Here is a 23,203-nt window from a genome sequence, read left to right as displayed (position 1 = left end):
CTATATAATTTTTTATTCCATAACAATTCCTCTTTTGACTTACAGCAATTAAGGTAAAAGAAGCAAACCTTTAAAAACTTTATTTCTCTCGTTGCAATTTTGTTGACAGATTTTTCTGGTTTCTCATAAAATATCTTAATGGCCACTATCTGCCCAGTATCCTTATGTTTACACTTCATGACTGTTCCATAACTTCCCTCTCCCACTTTTCCGAGGGTTTCATACATCTCCATTTTCAAGCCCGGATTCTTCTTCATAAAAATAAAGAAAAAAAAGTTAAACATTTGTACTTTTATTTATTCAAGCTGGACAATGCATTTCCGCAATAAACTCATATTTTAAAATACGTAAACATGGAAAATATTAATCTTTTCCATAGATGCTTGTTTGTCCTCGGGAACTCTGCCAACTAGGCAGTAGGGCGTCCTTGTGGGGCTCCAGGGCTCACCAGAAATTAGGGAGCTTCCTGCTGTCTCGGTCATTCCTGTGAACACTCAGATTTAAGATTCCCTCACTACATGTCACCAATCCATCAGGAGTGGGGTCCGCACCCGCACACTTCCTATCATACGCCCCTCAACTATGGGGTTCCCGAAATACTGCAGTCGCCCACAGATCAGGCCCCCGGACCCAAGAAAACCTCAGCCCCACCGGTTCCTCAAACCAGACGTCTTAGGGTCTCGGACCAGTGTTGTGCCCCTTGCCCCGCAGTCGACCTCGTCCGGTCAGCAGCGGAAGTCTCAGCCCATTTTGCAGTCCCGCCGGCCCGGCTCCGCGCAGACCCTGCGGAACACCTCGACACCGACCCTACTTAGCTTGCCAGCCCCGCTAGCTCCAGGCAGCCCACTACCATGGCAACGGTGCCGCTGACCTCGCGCTCGGAGCCTACTGCGCAAGACCGGAACATCGGCCGGACGCCACCGCACCGGCCCGACCCGGAAGAGAAAATGAGAATGGTGAAAACGAGTTCCCGGTGGGTGCTAAGTGAAAGTGTTCTTGGGCTTGGGGTGGGCCGTATACGGGTTGAGACCAACTCACAAGGTTGGTTTATGAGCAGAGGTGGAGGAGGATCCACATTTTACTGCACCGAGAGTCTGCATGTCTTCTAGGGAGGGGCAACAGAGGCGGAGGGTTGCCTAACCTGCGTCTTAGATGCCCCCAGGCCAAAGAACTTCCGCCGCTGGTGCTGGATCCTAAAAGGATGGCTGGAATCATTAAATAGAGACATCTTGTAAAACTAGTCCTCCAAGGAAGTCTTGTGTAATTATAGTCGTCTGAATTACCTAGTTACATTAATATTCCACAGACCTGAGTTCGATCTCAGCTGTCGGCATTCATCCTTAAAACGGGGTTAAGACGGTTCTCAAAATTAAGAATATTTCTTGAACACCTATATACTTTTAGTTTTTTTCCGAACTCGTCGTACTCCTTTTTAAAGACACCCTCTTTGGGAAAACAATTAAAAGGGCTCGGTAGACATACCGACATGGCCTGACATACAAGGGCACAGCAAAGGGGGGAAAGCCATTAACTAATTGCTTAAGAACTAGACATGGGGTTCTGCTGGCCTGACAGCTTACGTAAATAATGAGTTTCCAGAACAATTATACATTGCTAGATAAATGACACAATAGGGTATTTTTTGAAGTTTATCTTTAGCATTTCACTGCATGTGAACCTACCTGTATGTCTTCATCTTTAGCTATATACTGGGGAGAACTAGAATCGCTACAGCAGGAAGGCAAAAAATGAGAATATTTAGCATTTAATTTAGAGAATCTCATTTGTGAATGCATCACAGAACCTATCAAGAGTTAGGCTTGGCTAATTTGATCACCAAGGCAGTTATAAAAGCAAAAGACAGAATTCAAGGTTTCAGAAAAAAGAGGTAGCAAGAAAGTGGGGGAAATTAACACTTTCAGTTTCCATGAAACTATGGGCAACTTGGTGCAATGGTCCCATTTCACCTTGGGCTGAAGAATTACCCAGAAGGATATAAAGCGCTCAGAGTCCTCCAGGCCATTAAAGCCCCAAGCCCAGGAATCAATGGCAATGAAAGGAGGGAACTCAAGGAAATGTCAGAATCCCCACGGACTGCATCAACACCTCTGAGCTCCCTGGTGGGCGACATTTCAGGCCCATCTGCACCTTACTTACTAGTGTAGAAAACCTGAAATGAGTTATCCAGGTTAGATATATAACCCCCACCCAAGTCTGCAAAATCTCTTCCCCACATCCGAGTCAGATTTGTAAGCCTTCTTGACAACCAACCACCCTTCTAAATGCTTTGAGATTTCATCTCCATGTACCCCCATCTTAGCCAAATCCATTGACTTTGACACCAATCCTCAAATGAGAGCAGACCTATGTTAAAATAAGATTCCGTAATTCCATAGAGATAGTCAACAAACTTTAAGACCATCTCTACACCATTCTTTTTTGTCCTCAGAATTTCCAACGGTGGAAACCCCAGCGTAGTGCACATACAGGCTATTTGGTGGCCTTATGGAAGCATTTCAGGGAATTTTACTTAGTGTGGGCCTTAGTATTTCAATGCTGCACTTATTAAAAAATGGAAGTTCCCTCTGCCCCACGTACCAGATTTGGTAAGTCATTGTACCAACCAGAAAGTATTTTAAATCTATATTATTTTTGGCTCTGTTTTAAAGAAGCAAAGCAAGCTTTTGCTTCTGCCACGATCGCCGACCCTGTTCATGAAGCAAACTGGAGGGAAAACTAGTAAAGGCCTCTCCCCGCCCTCAGCCCCATAAATTTAATCACTTGCTCCATAGACCTGACTGAGATTCAGGCGACGCTCCCACGTGATCTGTTCTAACCTCGTCATAGGGACACGTGGTTCTAGATACTTCGTCCCCTCCCCCTCAGGGGTGGATTGTTGACAACGCCGCCGGCAGTCACGTGATCTTACGTCATCCCACCTCCTTTCCCTGAAATCTGTGGCCCCGGATGAGCCTCTCTGTCCCCACCCGGTCGAGTTTAAACTACTGAAAGGGGGAGACACAGGATGGTGTTTCGGTTTCGGGGTCTCTTAATCCACAATCTCCAGACCGAGAACAGAGAACACTAACTTATCGATTAGATCAGGAAGCCAAAAGGATAGAACCCTGCTCAAAAGCTCCCATAACGAGCTTTCATACGCCCTGTGCCCTTCTCCCCTACCCCTCACTCTGTGGTACTGGCGGAGGGCGGAGGGATCTGGAGGCGGCGGAGGGAGACGTCATTGCAGGGTTGTTTGTGCAGCCTCGGCGGCGGCGGTGACCCACAGTGATTCGGCCGCCGCGCCGGGGGGTGGGGGGGCTGCGCGGGACTCTTTTCTTTCAGACTGACCGCGGGGCAGCTGGGGAGCATGTCGACTCCGGCCCGGAGGAGGCTCATGCGGGATTTCAAGCGGTAAGGGTCCTCACCTTCGCCTGGATGACGGCTCCTCCCCATAGCTGTGGGGCTGCAGGGCGGGGATCCGGGACACCTTCCTCTCATAACCCTAAGAGGGCCGACTGTGGGCCCAGCGGTACCGACGGAAGCCCAGTCCTAGCCCCGGTTCGCACTCCCTCATCCTTGCTTGCTCTTCCGACGTAAGAAATTTCGATACCCCCCTCCCCCAAAAGTAAAAAGATGGCTATGGTCTGTCCTAGGATTCCCCGCTGCCCACTTGGGTCAGCTGCCCGACGTTTGGCCCTAGAGCTCAAGGCTCATCCCTCCGCCTCTGCACCCTGTCGTGCCCGGTCCCTGTCCCCCAGAAGCAAACCCTTGCAGAATCTTTTGCCCTGCTTGGTGCACCAGTTTTCCTGGATGGCCCTGCGGTCTTCGCTGAGGGGCAGGGTTGGGGCGAAAAGCGCCCCCCCCATTCTTTCTGCAGTGAGGGTGGGGTCTGCAGCGCGAGGTCGGGAGGTTGTTAACCCATCCTCCGAAACCCGACTCTCCCTCGCCCCCCCGAAAGGACCTTGAGAACTGGCTTAGAGACCTGGGACTCGGGCTGGTAGCCCGGGCTGCCAGTGCCTTCTGGAGCTCAGCTCTGTGGCCTGGTGTCTAAAGCCCTATCTATAGCCTCCAAAGTCTGGAAAAATGCCTCCTTGAGGCTGACGCTAACCTGATACTCCCTGGGCCTCCTTTTGTAAAATAGGGTTTTGTTAGGTGGTGTTGGGGTTAGTGAGGAGGAAGTGAGGTTTTTTTCAGTTGTTTACCTTTGAATACTTGGAGGTACGGGGGGGAAAATGAGAAAACTTAGCATTACGATCCACTGCACATTTTTAAGTGTTTTTTTTTCTGGGGAGATCTGCCGTAATTGAGACAAAATATCTAGTATAAAAACTTAGGTTAGCTGCTCAGGAAGTAACCTTTCAACTTCGCCATTATAAAGCCATAGGTGAAGCATTTGGAAGCCATTGTTTTGGGCTTTGGGCGGTTTATCATTGAATATATTCGTAATGTACCCGTTTACCCTTGGTGGGCGAGAAGCAGCATAATTCTTTAAAGGCTTCTTTCTGGTCATCGTGGCTTAATGTGTTTGAGGTTGACTGAAAAGAACTATTTTTATGTAGTCTAATTTCAAAGTATCATATCATATGACAATCACTACATACAGATACCTGTGTATAAAATGTCCCATTTATTTTTCTATTGAAATGACAGTCTTTACAAGGAGATGCTTTATTTGGTGCAAAAGTTGTCTTCTGAAGCTTAAAATCAAATTTCATGTTAGCTCCAATGAGTGAAAGCCAAATAATAAAACTTCCAGTTCGTGTCCATTGTTACTCTGGTTTCTTACTGCCCATCTCTGTTAAATTCTGAGTTGAACACATGGCACCTTTCGTAGTTTTCCAAGGGTCTTAAGGTTACGAGAATCTGATTGTGGCAAATGTTGGAAGGTAGCTTTGTATCCCGTCTCCTGATAAGGAGAGGTAGATTTAGCTGTAGCGCAGATCTTTAAAATAGGGACTGATGAAAAAACATAACTGAGGCTTGATTATTTTAAAGCTACTGCTAATTGAAGCAAATGGGATAAAGGTACTCGCCTGCCTAAAACTAGTTTGCTAATTAAATTGAATATCAGTGTTTTCAGTCATTTAGTGTTTGCCTTGAGGGTCCTTTGTGGGGGGTTGGTGGCCATGTTACACAGGTAGCTGTGGTTTGGACTCACATAGACCGTCTTTGCATGTTTACAGCAGCAAAAAAGATGGTCTGTGAAAATACTTTTTGCACTTGGGGCTTTTAATTTTTGTTGTTGATGGAAGTCTGTATGCATCATTTCTCGAAGATACATCCTAACCTTCATTTTCAAAGAGGGATGACTCCAAAGCTCTTTAGAAATTTAGACAATTTGGAGAGGTATTTAATAAGTATATACATGGTTGATTTTTTTTCCTTTTTAGTCCTATGGTTTATTCCACCTCAGCACAAGAACAAGGAAATGATTTAGTTTGTGTCAAAGTAGGTAGAATAGTCCATAAGGGTTCTCTTTGGCCTTTGTAGTGACCTTATTGTTCAACTTTGAAAATTACTACTCTCGATTTCTAGATTGCAAGAGGACCCACCTGTGGGTGTCAGCGGCGCACCATCTGAAAACAACATTATGCAGTGGAATGCAGTTATATTTGGGTGAGTAGAAAGATATAACAAATGACAGGTATGGTAATTCTTTAAGAAAAGTGAATGTATCAACTAGGCAAAGAGGCTGAAGTGGAATTGGGGGCTCTTACAGAAACTGCAAAATAAATTTTTAAAAAATTCTGTGTTTTTGCAGTTAACTAAAATTTATTTGTGTTGATGTTACTGCCTATGATTTTATAAGCACTTTGGGTTTTACCTGATTAAAAATATCATTTGAAACTAAACAAGAAAAGGTAAATTATTTTCTACGAAATAAAATGTACCAAGCAAATGTTTATGCTTGCATTCTTTTGAAACTGTAAAAAGACTAAGAAGAAAAAATACTCAGAGCTTCCAATGTGGCAAGAATAAACAAAATATGTTAAACATTATATATATTGCATGTATGCTTTTTTTTTTTTTTAAGAGACGGGTTAGGGATGGGAGCAGAGGGGCAGAGGAAGAGAGAGAATCTCAAGCAGGCTCCACAGCCAATGCCAAGCCCCACAGGGGGCTCAGTTCTCACAACCCTGAGATCATGACCTGAGCCTAAAGAGTTGGCTGCTTGACCAACTGAGCCACCTAGCGCCTTGATTTAAAATTTCCTTATGCCTTTTCTCCTGTTTTTCTGGACTTGGTCTTTTTTCTTTCACACTTTTTAAAAACTAGGGATTTGCACTAAAACTTCAAAGGAGCACCTTCATAAACAATTCTGAGTTGCCATTGAATTAGTTATGAGTCTATGTTAAATACTAGTGAAAAAGTGTAGTTTATTCTTCTAAAGAGATCTTAAATTCAAGCTAACTTGCAAAAAATAAACTTGATGGTGCTGGTTAGGAAAGATGAAATTGGGATATGGAGGCAGGGAAAAGATTTGAGCAAAAGAAAGTGGCTTTCTTGGTTACGTCAGTTCTATCTAGCTGTTTTGAACAAGAGCTGTTGCTCTGTTGGGAAGCAGGACACTTTGGTTGGTGTTATAATTATCTTTAAAGGGTATTTCCATCTTATTGATACAAATTGAAAATACGACTTTTTTCTCTTAAGAATACACATTTACAAAATGACTGGTTGGTATTTATGAACTGAAATTTTGTGTGCTAAAATTATGAGCCTTTTTTTGTTTTGTTTTGATCTTTTTCTAAACCCCCCTAAAATGAAAACTTAGAAAATAGTTACCCTTTATGCCTACGTCCATAAAAATCTAGGGCTAAGATGATGATAATAACTTTAAAATTCCACAAATCATTAAAATGAGCCCCTCTTTCTCTGAGTTTATCCTGTCCACTCTTAAAAGTCAAGAAAACGGGGTCACCTGGGTGGCTCAGTTGGGCAGCCAATTCTCAATCTCAGCTCAGGTCTTGGATCTCAGGATCTTAGGGGTGGGCCCTGTGTTGGGTTCCGCACTGGGCCTGGAGCCTAGTTAAAAAAAAATCAGGAAAAGGCAGAATGAAACATCTTTTAATCAGAAGTCTTCTTGTTTTCAGACCAGAAGGGACACCCTTTGAAGATGGTAAGTCATTCTTAATTATGTTTTCTGTAGTACTGGGACACTGTTTTTAAGTAGGAAATTATAACACCAACATTTCTAATTTAAAACTATTTTCTGTTGTTACTAGGTCAAATTAAATAATGCTACTGAGAATTTATAGTTCACACATCAGCTTGACCACCTCCATTGCCAGTTCTTTGTGTTACTTTGGTATTTGGCTGTAGAACTGTAGACCTAGATGGTAGGTTAAAGGAGAGTAATCATGCTCTTTTAACATTGTTATCTACGGTGATAAGCTGAAATTGTTCTTCAACGTACATAGCTGGGGCATCTGGTTTGCTCAGTCAGTAGACCATGTGACTCTCAGTCTCAGGGTTGTAAGATTGAGGCGCACATTGGGTGCAGAGATTACTTAAAAAAATTTAAAAATCTTAAAAAAAAAAAAAAAAGCCCACATAACGTAGCTGCCAGTAGCTGCACATACTACAGCTTACTTTTGATACCCATAAATAGTTAGCATTCTGTGGAATCTTTTGCGTCTTAAATTTAGTTTTTTCACCAAGAGCCAGGAAAATGGAAAACTGGTTCTGATACATGTTTATGATTGAGCTTTTCATATTGATTTTAACCAGGTTCTTAGATTTTCCCTAATAATAGCATAGATATTTAAGAGTTGTTGAACAGGTTTTTAATTATCAAAATGGCTCCAGAATTAACCCATCAAAGATATTTACACAAAGATACTGATTGTACTATTTTTAAGGAGATAGCCTGAATGCCTAATAGGGGAAAATGGTTAAGCAAATTTATGATTTGTGGAATTAGATTGTGGAATATCATGTACTTGTTAAAGAATAAGGTAGATCTGGACATGAGTCTCAAGAGACAAAGTTTCAGAATGATACATATTGTTATTACATTTTTACCAAATACATGTATGCAAGTGTGTGTATTAAAGGGCTGTGTACCATACTGTTGAAAGTGGTTACTACTAAGGTGAGGGTAAGGAATGGAAGAGAAGTACTTAAGGACTTTAGCTTTTTGCACTATACCAGGGGTTCTTGGGTGGTCCATGAGCCCCCTCTTCAAGTCCCTAAGCCTGTTTCATGGATTCTTTGTAATTAAAACTGTCTTTATACCAATACTAAGACATTTGCCCTTTTTACTCTGTCAGCATTTGCACTGATGGTACAAAAACATTAGTGGCTAAAACTGGACCTATGCAGTTTAGTATCCTGGCACAAATCAACACAGTGGCTCTAAACTGTACTAATAGTCATTGTATGTATGTATGTGTGTAGAAATTAAAATTTTTTTTAAGATTTTTTTTTAAGTAATCTCTACACCCAGCGTGTGGGGCTCGAACCCACAACCCCGAGATAAAGAGTCTCACACTCCACCAACTGAGCCAGCCAGGTGCCCCATATTCTTTGCATTTTAAAAGCTGCCAATTTCACTTAAAAATTTTTTGTCTTGATGGCCAAAAAAAAAAAAAAGTCTTGATGAAAAAGTAGATGTTACTGTTACTACTGAATTCTGACCCTTGAGTATACATTTTTAAAATATTCTGTGTGATTAAGTGGAATGTATGCATAAAACACTTCTCTTGTGATGATTTTCTGGAGGAAAAGCACTTCTGCAGTTGTTTGAGTTGCAACTTGAACTTTTTTTTCATGGAACATTTTTACTTGAATGAATGAGAGACAAACATAATTTAGATTCGACCGTTTGGCAGATATATTCAAAAGTGACTTAAGTGAGCTGTTAGATCAAGGAAAATAACAGTATTGTTGCTACCGATAAAATAATGGTTTCCCAGTACTTTAAGACTTCTGATAACGTCAGTAGGTGGTATTACCTAATTGTGATTTGTTTTTGGATAGTATATAATGAAATGTGGCAACATTTACAAGAATTGCATCATTCATTGAACCAATATTTTCTGAACGACCAGTGTATAAAAGAAAATTAGGGACGGATAAAACATTTATGCAGCGTGTAACAGATTTTAGTGTAACTGATGCAAAAAGTATGTATGATTTCAGACTCTACATTGCAACTAACCCTTAAAAACCTACCACTTCCTTACTGTAGTAATCAAAAAAGAGTATCGGGGTGCCTGGGTGGCTCAGTCATTAAGCGTCTGCCTTCGGCCCAGGTCATGATCCCAGGGTCCTGGGATCGAGCCCCGCATCGGGCTCCCTGCTCAGCGGGAAGCCTGCTTCTCCCTCTGCCACTCCCCCTGCTTGTGTTTCCTCTCTCTCTGTGTCTATCTCTATCAAATAAATAAATAAAAAATCTTTAAAAAAAAAAAAAAAAAAAGAGTATCTACAATTATCTGAAAAAACTATTAAAATGTTCCTTTTTCACTTAACATATTTTTGTGAGACCTTGTTTTCTTCCTGTACCTCATCCCAGAACAGCATATTGCAACAGATCGAATGCAGCAGCAGCTGAGAGAATCCAGCTGTCTTCTATTAAGCCAGTCATTAAAAAGATTTGCAGAAATGTAAAACAGTGCTAAGCTTCTCACTAACTTTGTGGGGAAATATATTACTTTTCATTAAATGTTACTTAAGTTAATGTGTAGTGAGTTTACAGTAATTAATGAATGAATTTTTAAAAATTTTCTGGGTTGGGGCGCCTGGCTGGCTCAGTTGGTAGAGCATGTGACTCTTGATCTCAGGGTCATGAGTTAGAATCTCATATTGAGCATAGAAATTACTTAAAAAAAAAATTCATGAGTTAAATACTGTCTAATATAAGAAATACTGATAGTTATATTCAGTGGCATGCTGGAGGCATTTTATACTGATTCATGAGAACAGATTGTTAAAAATTGAGGGGAATTTTTGCAAGCTAATTATTAAAGAGCCAATATTTAAAAATGAAATTATTTTCCATTTTTGGTAGAAATATATAAAATGGTATGTTGTCACACGTATCCCTCCCCAGCTTTGCATTCAGTTGACTTCCCATTGGAAGCTTGGCCGTGATTGGGAATAAGAGTATAAAGGGGTCCTGAGACTCCATGAAGTGGGCGGGAAAAAACTTGAAAATTGCTGTTCATATGTGTGTAGGCTGAAATTTTTACAATGTACTTTTTTTAATTAAAGCAAATTAAAATGCACACTTTTAAAATACATAATTAGATAAAAGAATATAAGACTATCTTCACTATTTAACTGTACTTTTCATAACACCTCTGATGTATTCAGAATATGAAATAGATACCACATTTGATTTTGCTTATATCTTTGGCTTCCCTAATCCCAAATTTCCAAGCAGCAAAAAATGTGAAAAGGTAGAGGTTGTATACCGAATATATAAACTATCAGATAAAATAAATAGAAGAAAGGATTTTTGTTTTGTTTTTTAAAACTGCATTGATGAAATCAGGGAAGAACCTTCTAGAGACATCTGGAATGGTTTAAACTTTTATTGACTTCATTAAGAATAAGTCTCAATTTACTGAGTATGTCCAAGGGGTTGCAGTTAGAATACCTCTCCAACCTTCAGGTGGACTTCCTCAAAATAAAAGAACTCTGGATAGTGAATAAACAGAATAGAAGTACAAAACCCAGTAATAATGGTTATTTCTGCAAAATAGATTTGGAATTGGAGTTGAGAGTCCTACTTTGTACACTGTGAACAGATTGACTTTCTTAGAAATGCATAATTTTTTTAAAAGCCTGTGTCTGTACTGACCATAAAATACTGCTTTACAAGAGTGTACCACGTTGGTCTATAACCAACAGTAGGCAATTACACTTACTGGTTCTTGGCATATTTAAGTGAAAGGATTCGTATGGGAACAGAGAGACCTTTCAAATTAATGTCCATGCCTCCAATCTAAGTACTTTGTCATGTGGTAGTTAGCCCCTCTCAAAATCTTTTGGCATTCCCCTTCTAAGCTATAATAAACTAGCTGTAGTTCCCCAAATGTGCATTTTAAATTTCAGTAGCTAGGGCCAAATTGCCTTCCAAAAATATGGCAGTTTAACATTCCCACCAATAGCACATGAAAGTGTGTGTTCCCAAGTGCTTGCCAGTGCTGTATGTTACCAGTCTAACGTAAATCAAAGTATATTTAATACGTTTTATGTGCTAAGACATAATTGACATTACTTTTTGTGTGGTTGTGCAAAAACCACTATGGGTTGGGAATTCATTGATGAAGAGATTAAAAAATAATGTTTGTCTTTACCATAATTATTTTGGTTTGTTTTCTATCTAGGTACTTTTAAACTAGTAATAGAATTTTCTGAAGAGTATCCAAATAAACCACCAACTGTTAGGTTTTTATCCAAAATGTTTCATCCAAATGGTAAGTAACATTTTATTTATTAAACTTCATAAGTGATGGGGGGAAAAGAGTTCTTTCCTTCCTTGTAGGCCTTGCCCCATACTTCTCACTGCTACAGGCCACTTCTGGATGTTGCTTCCATGTCAGTATTAGCTACGTTTTTGTAGCCTGGAATCTTTAGAAGGTTCCAAATTTCAGGTAAAGTTGTTTTGTCTTAATACTTTTGATTTTAAAATAATACCTATTCATTTGTAGAAATGTGAAGGATACCAAAAAGAATTTGTTGCTTAAGATTTAGCTTTTAAAAAAAATAGGGTGCCTGGGTGGCTGTCGGTTGAGGGTCTGTCTGCCTTCAGCTCAGGTCATGATCCCACGGTCCTGCGATCAAGTCCCGCATCGGGTTCCCTGCTCAGTGGGGAGTCTTCTTCTCCCTTTACCCTTCCCCCCTGCTCGTGATCTCTCCCACTCTTTCTCTCTCTCTCAAACAAATAAATAAAATCTTCAAAAATAATAATAAATAAATAAACTACAAATAAATGCTGTACAAAATTGAGATCATATTGTACATAGTTATGTAACTTTTTTTATATACTATGAACATCTTATGAATATTCTTTTGCATCATTCTTAATGGCTGCATACATGTTCTGTGAGGTAACCATAATTAGTCTGTGTCCAGTTGGTGATTTTCAGGTTTTTTTAAAGATTTTATTTTATTTTGAGAGAGAGTGCAAGTGCGGGGGGAGGGGATGCAAAGGGGGGGGGAGAGAGAATCTTAAGCAGGCTCCACGTTCAAGGCGGAGCCTGCCGAGGGTCTCCATCTCGTGACCCTGAGATGAAGCAAGACCTGAACCAAAATCAAGATTCGGTTGCTTAACCAACTGAGCCGCCCAGGTGCCCCAAGTTGTTTGTAATTTTATTTTATTTTATTTTATTTTAAAGATTTTATTTATTTATTTGACAGAGAGAGAGAGCACAAGCAGGGGGAGTGGCAGGCAGAGGCAGACGGAGAAGCAGGCTCTCTGCAGAGCAGGGGGAACCTGATGTGGGACTCGATCCCAGGACCCTGGGATCATGACCTGAGCTGAAGGCAGTCGCCCAACCAACTGAGCCACCCAGGCGCCCTGTTTGTAATTTTAAACAGCACTTTGAACATTCTTGAAAATCTTCCCAAATACCCATGAATATTACAAGTTTTTAGAAGTGGGATTACTGGGTCAAAGGTTCATATGTTTTTAAGGCTTTTTTAAGTACAGTTTTCCATTTTTTCTCTCGTTCTTTCTTTCATTTGGAGAAATTTATTTACTTATTAAAGATTTTATTTATTTATTTGACACGAGGAGAGAACACAAGCAGGGGGAGTGGCAGGGAGAAGGAGGGGCAGGCTCCCCGAGGAGCAGGGAGCCCGATTCAGGTCTCAATCCCAGGACTCGGATCATGACCTTAGCGGAAGGCAGATGCTTAACTGACTGAGCCACCCAGTCGCCCCTGGAGAAATTTATTTTATTCCTATTTTCCATAAATGGTTTCTGAGTGACTTTTGTAATTAAACTTGCTCTTCTATGACTTCCTGTTTACTTCTAATACACATTGTATATTCCTGGATAATACATTACTGTACGAAAGACTTATTTTCCAAAATATTTAAGCTTTCCTTTTTGTAACCTTTGCTCATTTAAATATGGTCTTCCCCATCAGTTAACTTACTTGCAGAAGGAGTCACTTAATATTTATTCCACTTTAGTTTAATCTGACTTAGACTTGTTATTGAATTGACCCACAATGTAGTAAGAAGGATCTGTAAATGAAGGAAGGTGGAAAAGACTGTACAATATGGAGGGGGTTCTGTGTTTGTAGGTATAGTATTTTCATTGTTGGGGAAACAGTGTGTTAGATTATTTCTCATTCCTTCATATTAATAACAGTGGTTTCCCTTTTTTCTTTTACCAGTACTTTTTTATTAATTTTCTGGTCTACTTTTTAAACATTTTTATTTGAAATATTATTCACATACTGTGCTGTTCATTCATTTAAATTATACAGAACAGGGGTTTTTAGTATACTGAGTTGTGCAACCATCACCATATCAATTTTAGAATATTTTTATCTCTCCCCAAAAAAATCCCATGACAGTTGGCAGTCACTCCCTTTTCTCCCAGCACCCTAGCCCTAGGCAGTCGTATTTTCTTACCTCTGTAGATTTGCCTGTTCTGGACATTTCATATAAATGAAATCCTATAATGCATGTTGGCTTTTGTGACTGACTTCTTTCAGCTAGCATAGTTTTCAGGGTTCATCCATGTTGTAACTGTATTCTATTTCCTTTTATGGCTGAATGAAATTTCATTATATGAATATACATACTCTTTTTTATCATCAGTTGATGGATGCTTGATTTCTAGTTTACTTTTGGATTACTTCTTAGAAATAGTTACTAGTTCAAAACTTAAAAATCATTTTGTACTTTTATGGGTTTTACAGAGGTGATAATTGTTCTTTAGACTTGCCAAGTTTGATGTTCCTGTGGGATAGATAGTAAGCCGTTGACTAGGCTGCTTTGAAACGGAGAGTTAAATCTGGTAAAGCCAGTAAGTGGAAGTAGCTAGCACATATGGATGGTCATTGAGGCCATGAGAGTGAATAACATCACCCAGAGGCTGTATACAGGGCCAGAAGGAAGAGGATGGAGGATAGAGAGAGCCCTGAGAAACCACAGTATTTAAGTGTAATTTGCCTCCTCTCCCCCCAAAAGCCTTACTTATTCCTGTCTTTATGTAGGGTGATTGGGCTTGCTCCATGAAGCTTTCCAAAGTTTAACAGTGTCTATACATTTAAATGCATTTATCCTTTGTCAACACAGCAGTTCTACTTCTGGAAATTTGTCATGTAGACATAGAGTCTCACAAGTGGGTAAAAATTTATGTTCATTGTATTTTCACATAATCAGTTCAAGAGGAAAAAAGACTTCCCAAATGTTAAAGACTTAAAACATATTAATCATTGGATTTTTATTTTATTTTTTTATTATGAAAGGAAAGCATACTCATTAAAAACAAATCATAAAAATCATGGAACACTACATCAAAAACTAATGATGTAATGTATGGTGATTAACATACAATAAAAAATTTTTAAAAAAATCATAAAATACAAGAATCCTATTACTTACAGAGAGCCAATACTTATATTTTGGCATTTAGTCTTACAAATATTTTTGTAACTACACATACTTCAAATGAAAATATTTAAATATTTTGTAAAAAAATATTATCCTCTAAAAATTGAAAACTTATTAAGACATTATGGATCTTTATCAGTTAACAGAGGGTAGATGTGTATCGTTTCTCTTGGCTACATTGGTATTGGTTATATGAATATACTGTTAATTTAGCCAGTCATCTCTTTATGGATCACAAGGTCTAATTTTACACGCTTACAAACAGTATTATAGTGAACTTCCTATAAATAAAACTTCATGTGTCCACATTTATTTCTTGTAGGAATAATTTCTGGGAGAGTAATTATGATGTCAAAAAATAAGTTGTTTTTTTTTTTTCAAGAGCTTTATTTAAGGAGTTTAGAAATAGATGCTTTAAACAGATTGAGTATAAAGGTGGGTGTTGAAAAAATTTAGCTCTGACAAAGCTTCCTGATGAAAAGGTGCAAAATAAGAGACCTTAGTTTTAACACTGGTTTTCCTGTGAGACAAGAGGGTTTGGTAATTAATGTTCAGAACTTCTGACTGGGCCAAGCATTCTGTTTGTGGTAAAGATTTCTCTTTTAACTGTTAAATATGATGAAGTTAATAGGTAACCAATTTTAGTGTTGTCTTTGCAGTGTATGCTGATGGTAGCATATGTTTAGATATCCTTCAGAATCGATGGAGTCCGACATATGATGTATCTTCTATCTTAACATCAATTCAGGTAAGTGTGTGTTAGGTTGCATCATGATTTTTCAAGATTCTATGGGATACAGTCAGCTCCTTTAGGAGCAGTACCAGGTAACCAATGGCACAGCCTGGATAAAATCCTATGGTTTTCAGACAACTGGTCTGCTTTTTTGTTAGTGACCACATTGGATCAAACACACAGTTTCCTGATCCTCGTGTAAATAAAGTATTCTCACAGGTCAGGTATTATTTATTCCCATGAAGCATAACCAGAGGATGTAGAAAAGGAAAATGCTTCTTGGAAATAGATGATTGCTTAGAAAAACCATAGGGACCTCAGGAAACTGCCAAGTGCAGAGAACCATTAAGTATGTTACCCTATCCAAGAAATCCTATTTTAAAAAAAGGTAGTGTAACCATTTGCCAAAACACTGTGGCAGATTATTTCAGAGTTGACCTTGAATGACAGTTTTGGAGAGAGGTGGAGTGAGGGATGTTTTAGTTTATGTGGATGTTTAATTTATGAGGAGCAGAAGTAAAATTTGGGTTTGTGACCTTCTTTTTAAGCCTTTCCTATCATATTTCTTCTTTAATTCAGGTCATTTTATAAACATTGTTTTCAACTTCCCTATTTTATTCCCTTGCTGCTGGATGTATATGTTTTCTTGAGAGAAGGAAACAAGACTCACTACCCAACTTACTGTCAGACATTTGCAAACCACAAAATAGAGTTTAACTTTGGAAAATGCTATTTCTAGGTATTGTATCTTTAACCAAATCGAGCTGTTTATTTCTTGGCCAATGTTTCAGTATGTTGAATATTCTTTCCCAATTTCTTTGAAATTAGAGGTCTTAAGGCAGTTGAGTACTCTGTTTTAGAAGCTTCAGTTCTCTAGCAGCAGGAAATTATTAAATTCATCAAGCCATTTCTGAAAGTATTTAAGACCTAAAAATATAGAAGTTATATACTAATATCTGCCATTTCTTTACTGAGTAATTTGTTCTTTTGTACAGTCTCTCTGTTCCATATGTAGACCCATGTTAATGTAAAGAGTAACTCTACAAATCCTTTTTTCTTTTCTCTTTCCTTCCAGTCTCTGCTGGATGAACCGAATCCAAACAGTCCAGCCAATAGCCAAGCAGCACAGCTTTATCAGGAAAACAAACGAGAATATGAGAAAAGAGTTTCGGCCATTGTTGAACAAAGCTGGAATGATTCATAATAGACAACTGGTCTGTTAATTTTTTCATCGTTGTGTATAATTTACCTCTCAGTAGAAAGGCTAACAAATTTTAAGTGCCACAGGTTTTAAGGATTCTGCAGAGAAAAAAAAAAGTCCTTCAGTTTAGAACCTACAAAAGCTTGTGTATCTTGATTAATGTACTTTTTATTGCATGGTGTGAACTAAGTTATTGCTTACATAAATTTGTAATATATCCTGTTTGTATTTTTTTCCAAGTGTATAATGTTGGTGTGGAGTTTTCATGACAGAATAATACACATTTTGTAAATCTGTACTTTTTTCAAATATTGAATGCCTTATTTTTGAATTCTTTAGATTTTTAAATTGGAGAAAAGCACTTAAAGTTTTTTATATATGAATATTACATGTAAAGCTGTTAAAATACATAACTTCAGTGCAAGAGACTTTGTCACTTATTTCCTTATCTGTGTAGGAGGGGTTAATAAGTCTCTAGCTCTCCATCAATTGATAGTTTATTTCCAGTTTCAAAAGAACAGATTTATATTTTATCAAGAAATTCTTCAAATTTGATTCTAACCACCAATTATAATTTCCGACTTTATTTTAAATGTTTGAATGAAACTAAATCCATTTCACTTGAGCAATTATAGACCTAACTGGTTTGATTCTGTCCAACTCTGTATTTAGGCCACTTGTTACTGTTTCTTCATGCACTACTTACTGTTAAACTGTACCTTTTGCAATTTCACAGTTTGTACCTCTACCATGAGGAATTGGCACCTCTACCGGGAGCAGAGAGCTAATGCAACTTATTTGCTGCTTGATAGCACTTTAAAAGATATTTGATAATGAAGAAAGTAAAACCGTAAACATTTACCAAAATCCATGCCCCACTATTAACACTGAGTAAGAGTTGGTTGCATTGGTTTAGCAAGGCAGATATTTGGAAGGGATCTTGGTGTATCTTAAAATATTTGAAAACTGCCTTTTAATGCAATTGCGTATCTGTTTATTCTGGAAAAATGTTTTAATACCAGGGCCTGCTGAGTTGCTTTCTCTTGTGGAGATTTTTTTTTTTTTAATCTCCTAAGTTGTATAAAAGTTGTACTGCATCTTAGTTTACTGGATAAATTTAAAACACAGTATTGTAGAAAGCTAATACAAAGCTATCCTATGCCTTCAAATAGTACAGAAAATGGAAAATATACAAGTAAATTCTGTTGAAACACCTGTGTAGTCTTTCTAGTAGTTAAAACAGCTATTTGAGTAACCCCAGTAGTTTCTTGTCCTATTCTTACTAGCTTAGTAAGCTAACAGTTTCTCTGTTGGAAGACTAGGATCGCAGTGTCTGCAGCTTCTATTTTTTAAGCCAAGTTTAACACTGGAAGGATAAGTGCTGATGTTTCCCTTTAAGTTATTACTTGGCAAATTTTGGGGTAAGTGTATGATCTTAGGAAGCTTTTTATACAAATAAGAGTCCACTCACTGGAATTAATGGCCAAAAAGATGCTTATGGGTACTTTTTGGTTGTAGTAAATGTGATGCTTTCATATTCAGCTCTGAGACAAAGTGTAGCTTCTGTAGACATTTACTCCAGTGACTGACTCTTAAATATAACAGTAGGTATGAGAGTCTCCCCTTTTATTTCATTAAATGCTATTTGGTTACTGCTTCAAAATCTATTTTTATCTTAATCTGTATATTTCAAGTTGATAATTATAAGGGGGTCACATCTCACTTTGCAGGAGTCTCTGAGCTCAAAGTCCTAAGTTCAACACATGCATAAAACTCATATCTCGTCCACATTCCCACTGGAGAAAATTCTTAGGAATTTTCCTCTCCCAGTTACTCCTCCGTTTTTTTTCTTCAGCCTTGGAACAGATTCCTATTTCTTTGGTTGAGTACTAGATGTAAACCTTCAATTTACAAGGTTATACCATACAAAAATGTTTACTTTTACACTAGGTAAATTTTAGAAATGTGTGTGGTATAGCAAGAGGCTAGAACTAAGTCATTTATTTCAGTATGAAGTTGGATTCATGCTAAAGTTTAAATGCATTTGTGATGCACTTCCTCTGTAACAGTACTTCTGACGTAGAATGCTCAATGTGCGTGGCACTGTTTGAAGCACTTTAACATTTATGATCACATTTCATACAGTAATCCTGTGAGATAGGTACCATTATATTACAGATGAGGAATCTAGATACAGAGAGATTAAGTGAGTGATTTGTTGAAGATCAGCAAGCGAGCAGGTGATAGAGCTGGGATTTGTACCTGGGCAATCTGGTCTTTTAGCCAAGAAGTAGACTATCCCTCAAGAAATAGTAAGGTATTGAGTTCAGTTTTAGAAAACCTATTAGACTTAAATACGTCCCTCTCATTTTTAAAAATACTTGAGTTGATTTAGACTTGGGCACAGACTCGTATCTATCGCGTGAAGTTTTCTTGACCACCATTTTCTACTTCTATTTTTTTTGGTTATAGGAACACCTTCTGGTCTCCGACATAAAGGACTATGACCTATGACTTATCAATAGACCAAATTTTTTTCCCCTTCATGGAAATATTCTTGAGTCAGTACCCCCACACACCCCAGTAAAAGTTCCGTGAATAACTTCTGAAACTGATCTAAAAATTCTTACTCCTGTAGGTAGGTAGAAGGTAGTGGAAAAGAAATCTATTAAAGGTGCCTTATTTAGTAACCGTATTTTGTGCTTAGTAAGCAAAGTACCTGTCTACTTAATTGATTCATTTAGTACTCTGAAGAAAGAACCCTAGGGCTCATATAATACAATTTAAGAGTTCTGTCTGAGGTATTTTGAGCTCTCAGTTCTCCCAAGTTTTAAGAGATAGGGATCAACTTTTTAGGTCTTGGTGGTATTTATTACAATTCCTTTCTATTGCATTTCATAATGCAGAGTCCCAGAGGAATCTCAGTTATGTGGGGATTATTATGTAAATAGAAAAGTCAGTAGTTGCAAAGTATTAAAGGTAAATGAAATTGTCCATAGGGCAAGGGCCTTGTGCCAAGATGGTAGCTCTGTTACTTCAGTTGCCATCTAGTTAGGAAAAAACAACTGCTGTCAGATAGGAATAAAGATTAGAGTAGTTTTCTTTAGTTATTCAAGTATATGACATGGAGGAAAGAGAGAGAAAGTCTTATTGTTGTTGTTTTCTGTCCTTTGAAAAAGAATATACAAATGTGTGTGCCATTCCTCTTTCAGTAATTTCTCCACCTCCCCCCAGCCCCAGCTGCATTGGTTTAAAACAATTTTGTTAATAATGTCTTGAGGTTTTTACATTTCCTATTCATAGCATGGGCTAGGGCTTTTTTTTTTTAGTTGGGCCAGAAAGACAAATGAGCTGTGCCTTTTGCAAACCTTTTTAGTATATGACTCATCACAAGCTCAGCCACATTAGCTCCTTGCTGGTTGAAATCAAGAACCCTGGAAGGAAGGGCTCCAGGCTTCCTCTTTGGCATATGGAGGTTTCAGCCTTGGGTGAAAAGCCTGCATGGACTGACTTTCAGGAACTGCCATTGACTTGAGTGGTAAAGCTTGGCCACATGATGCTTTTGTTTATCAGTCACTCATAGAATAATACGTATGAGAAGACTAGAGAGTGTATTCTGCTGACAGCAAATAACCTTTTAGCTGGTTAGAGAGGTCTTTATATGGTGACAGTCTTGGTTTACAAGTATGATGCTTCTGTAGTCTTTTGGGGGGAGCTTTCTAAACCCCTACCTGGAAGACTGGGATCCTTAAAGCCACTGGGTTGGGTACTTGGTCTGGAGGGGATCAGAGCCTATCTATAAAAGGATCTCTGGCTCCATCAACCTGTACCATTTAGTTGTCATTCTTCCTGGAATGCGGAGGGGTTCTGTGGTGTCTTGAAGGCTGCCAAAATGCAAACATTAAGAGCACTTAAGGCAGACCTCTTTATGCTGCTTCCTGTCTGAAGCCCAAGGTGTAAGTTACCCTTTCCCTTCCCCCTTTACAAACAAAGCATTCTGCCAAGAATAGCACAGCCCACCACTGAATTGGACCGGCCGCACTCCTGAATAAGAGAATGTCAAAGAGAGGTTTGCAGCAATTTGGCCTCTGTATAGTCATTTTATAAAACTGAGTTGGGAGATTTTATGTTATTGTGGTGGTGTGAGTACAAAGACCACAAGGAACTGGAAGCTTCTTGTCCTGGTAACATCCTGGGCAGAGCATAGGAAAAGAAATCAGAGATTCTAGTCCATATCAGCTTCGGCCAAAGGCTTGGAGTATCACCTCCAAAGAAAAGCTGGATTGTAATCCCTGCTGTGTTTTAGCAGGCTGTGGTTATAGACCTGTACCGGCATGAGCATGTAAGGCTGTGGTTTCAGGTCGAGACTTACCAGAAGAGCTGAAAGGCTGCCTTTAGAATGAAGACGATGTCAATCCCAGGGGTGGGCACAAGGGATCTTTTGCAAGCCAACAAGGTCAGTGAGGGCAATTACTGGGGCCTGATGTTGGTGAGGCTGATGAACCCATCTGTTCAGGGAGAAAGTTCCCCACCCTGGCTTTTGTTAGCCCTTACACATTGGTTCTTTGATGGGCTGCGTATTATTTTGCACTGAGCAGCTTGAGGACAGCACAATCCCCATGGCACCTTCTCAAGACCAAGTCTGACGGATCAGGCTGGAAGAGCAACAATACAAATACAGTTCCAAAGACTGGAATGTAAATCCAAATACTAGGAAACCTCCTTTCCAGACAGCCTCTGGCAGTACATGCACAGGCCTGGGCAGGAGGCCAGTAGGACAGCAGAGGACCTCCAGGGTCCAAGCTCCAAATCCTCTGGAGACACTGATTAGCAGGTTTCTGGTTTTTATAAAAGTAGCATGTAGTCATAAAAAATAATTTGGTAAACACAAAGGTAGAAGGAAGCATGAGTCATTGTCTCACCACCTGAGAAGTTGAAAACAAGTGGTTTAAGGGGAAGTGGGACTGTAGGTGATGGACCAAGTCGAACAGTTCCCAGTCAGCTGGGGTCCACAATTCACACTGAGTGATAAAGTCTCAACGGTTTACAAGGTGAGACTCAGGCAAGCCTGCCATGCCAGTGCTAGGGCAAAGGCCATGTTCATGGAGAGGGGAGCATATCCACAGCCTTCACAAGCCCCAGACCCTAGATGCAGGAGTACAGGAGTTCCAAGGCACCTAGTGTTAGGGGAGGACTGCAGTGGACCTATAAGCTCTGGCCACCTGCTGACCCCCAATCCCCATTCTGGAGGTTTTGTTTTTATTTTTATTTTTTTTAGATTTTATCTTTTTTTTTGAGAGAGAGAATGAGAAAGCACAAGCAGGGGGAGCAGCAGAGGGAGAAGGAGAATCAGGCTCCCCACTGAGCAGGGAGCCCGACACGGGACTCGATCCCAGGCCCCTGAGATCATGACCCAAGCCAAAGGCAGACTAAACTGAGCCACCCAGGCACACCTGGAGGTTTTGCTTCTACCTCCCTCTCTGGGACTGCCAGGCATTTGATTAAGGCTGCATCGTTCAGTGCCTGCTGCCATTCATTTTGTCAGCATAGCTACTGAGTACTTAATGGGTGCCAACTCACATGTTTGGCCCTACTCTGCAACTGGAACTGATTTGGTCTGCCCTTCTGCAGCTCTGGGGATGGAGCCTGGTCTTGTGGAGGTCACTGTGGGTGCTCATTTTTCTTTCGTGTAAGTTAGTTGAAACATTTTGTTTTCCCAGCTTGGCCTCAAAGGGAGAGTAGGGTAGGAATGAAGCAGGGAAAGCTCACGAAATGCCAGGTACTTAAAGAAATTTTTCCACTGAAGCCTCCAATAAAGATCAAAGTAAGAATCATCCCCCACTTTGAAGATCCCTACACTGATGTGAAGTAAATCAGGAGGAAGGAATTATCTACCAGTTTACATCTAGGTTCAGTTAAATATTCTTAATATGAGAAGATATCAAAGAGACAGGAAAATGCAGCCCCAGCAGTGAGATTTTGATGCTAGGATCCACAGCAAAGCAAGGGCTTTTAGTCAGCAGGCCCGAACAGTTCAAGCTTGACCTCCTTACTGTTAATCACCCTTTCACTAAACCAGGGGAAGACCAAGACCTGCCTCAAGATGCCCTAACAGCATGTCTCCCAGGCAAATAGGTTGGAAGACCATAATCAAGGCTATTTTGGGGTCATCTGCCTACTCTACCTAGGCTGGGAAAGAAGGATGGGACTTGGGCTGGGACCACCTGGGTTATTTCTGAAGAGCCCTCCTTGCCTGAGAGCACTGTCAAGGAAAAAAGTTCTGGTTCACATGTCCATGCCTAGGATATGCTAAGAATTATAGCACTGTCTAATGGGAACTTAATAGTCTCAATTTTTACTTTTCTTTTTTGATTCCCAAGGGAATCTGTTCAGGTGATGTATTCTTGTTACCCCCACCTCCTCAGCTGGTTCTCTTGTCTGTGGGCAAAGCTTCAGGCCCACCTCCCTCCCTGACAAAAGCACATATGCAAAGGACTCTGCCCCTAATGCTTGGCATTGTGAGAAAAACTAAACCAAAATGAGAAAGGCAGCCAACACACTGCCACCCCTAGACCTGAGAGTCCTAACTTGGAAGGAATAGAGTAAACTTCGGGGAAGAAACAGAACCTCATCTGGCTTGCTTTTCACTTAATGAATAAATAGCCTCTCTCACTTGCTTGCTCTTTATT

The 23,203-nt window shown here is 39.6% G+C and overlaps 2 protein-coding genes across 5 annotated transcripts in view; one reads left to right on the top strand and one right to left on the bottom strand.

Moving 5' to 3' along the window:
- CDKL3 (cyclin dependent kinase like 3) overlaps window positions 1–923 on the bottom strand; it is a 114,851-nt gene extending 113,928 nt beyond the window's left edge. Inside the window, exons 1-2 of one of the 4 annotated variants that reach the window (XM_078067508.1) lie at window positions 872–923; window positions 69–251 (exon numbers count right to left, since the gene is read on the bottom strand). In XM_078067508.1, coding sequence (XP_077923634.1) covers window positions 69–251; window positions 872–907 — 219 coding nt within the window. In that variant the 5' untranslated portion in view covers window positions 908–923. Of the gene's footprint in view, window positions 1–68; window positions 252–651; window positions 818–871 lie in introns of those variants that run through there. The other 3 variants (XM_078067510.1, XM_078067509.1, XM_078067511.1) reach the window with 3 other exon arrangements.
- Window positions 924–3,237: 2,314 nt separating this feature from the next.
- UBE2B (ubiquitin conjugating enzyme E2 B) lies at window positions 3,238–17,727 on the top strand. Its single transcript, XM_036123942.2, has 6 exons — window positions 3,238–3,411; window positions 5,536–5,616; window positions 7,092–7,117; window positions 11,334–11,423; window positions 15,240–15,328; window positions 16,389–17,727. Exons 1-6 carry the CDS (start codon window positions 3,368–3,370, stop codon window positions 16,515–16,517), a joined length of 459 nt encoding a protein of 152 aa, XP_035979835.1. The 5' UTR covers window positions 3,238–3,367; the 3' UTR covers window positions 16,518–17,727.
- Window positions 17,728–23,203: the final 5,476 nt, after the last annotated feature.

This window comes from Halichoerus grypus, chromosome 2, assembly GCF_964656455.1.
Source record: "Halichoerus grypus chromosome 2, mHalGry1.hap1.1, whole genome shotgun sequence".
NCBI lineage: Eukaryota > Metazoa > Chordata > Mammalia > Carnivora > Phocidae > Halichoerus > Halichoerus grypus.
The sequence above is the reverse complement of the archived record's forward strand: the minus strand, read 5'-3'. Positions and strand labels throughout refer to the sequence as shown.

Bases quoted from the DNA above. Each gene is read 5' to 3' on its own strand.
- UBE2B (XM_036123942.2), top strand. From the start codon at position 3,368: ATGTCGACTCCGGCCCGGAGGAGGCTCATGCGGGATTTCAAGCG. The intron at 3,412-5,535 runs GTAAGGGTCCTC...CTCGATTTCTAG, and splicing joins CTCATGCGGGATTTCAAGCG to ATTGCAAGAGGACCCACCTG. The intron at 5,617-7,091 runs GTGAGTAGAAAG...TCTTGTTTTCAG, and splicing joins TGGAATGCAGTTATATTTGG to ACCAGAAGGGACACCCTTTG.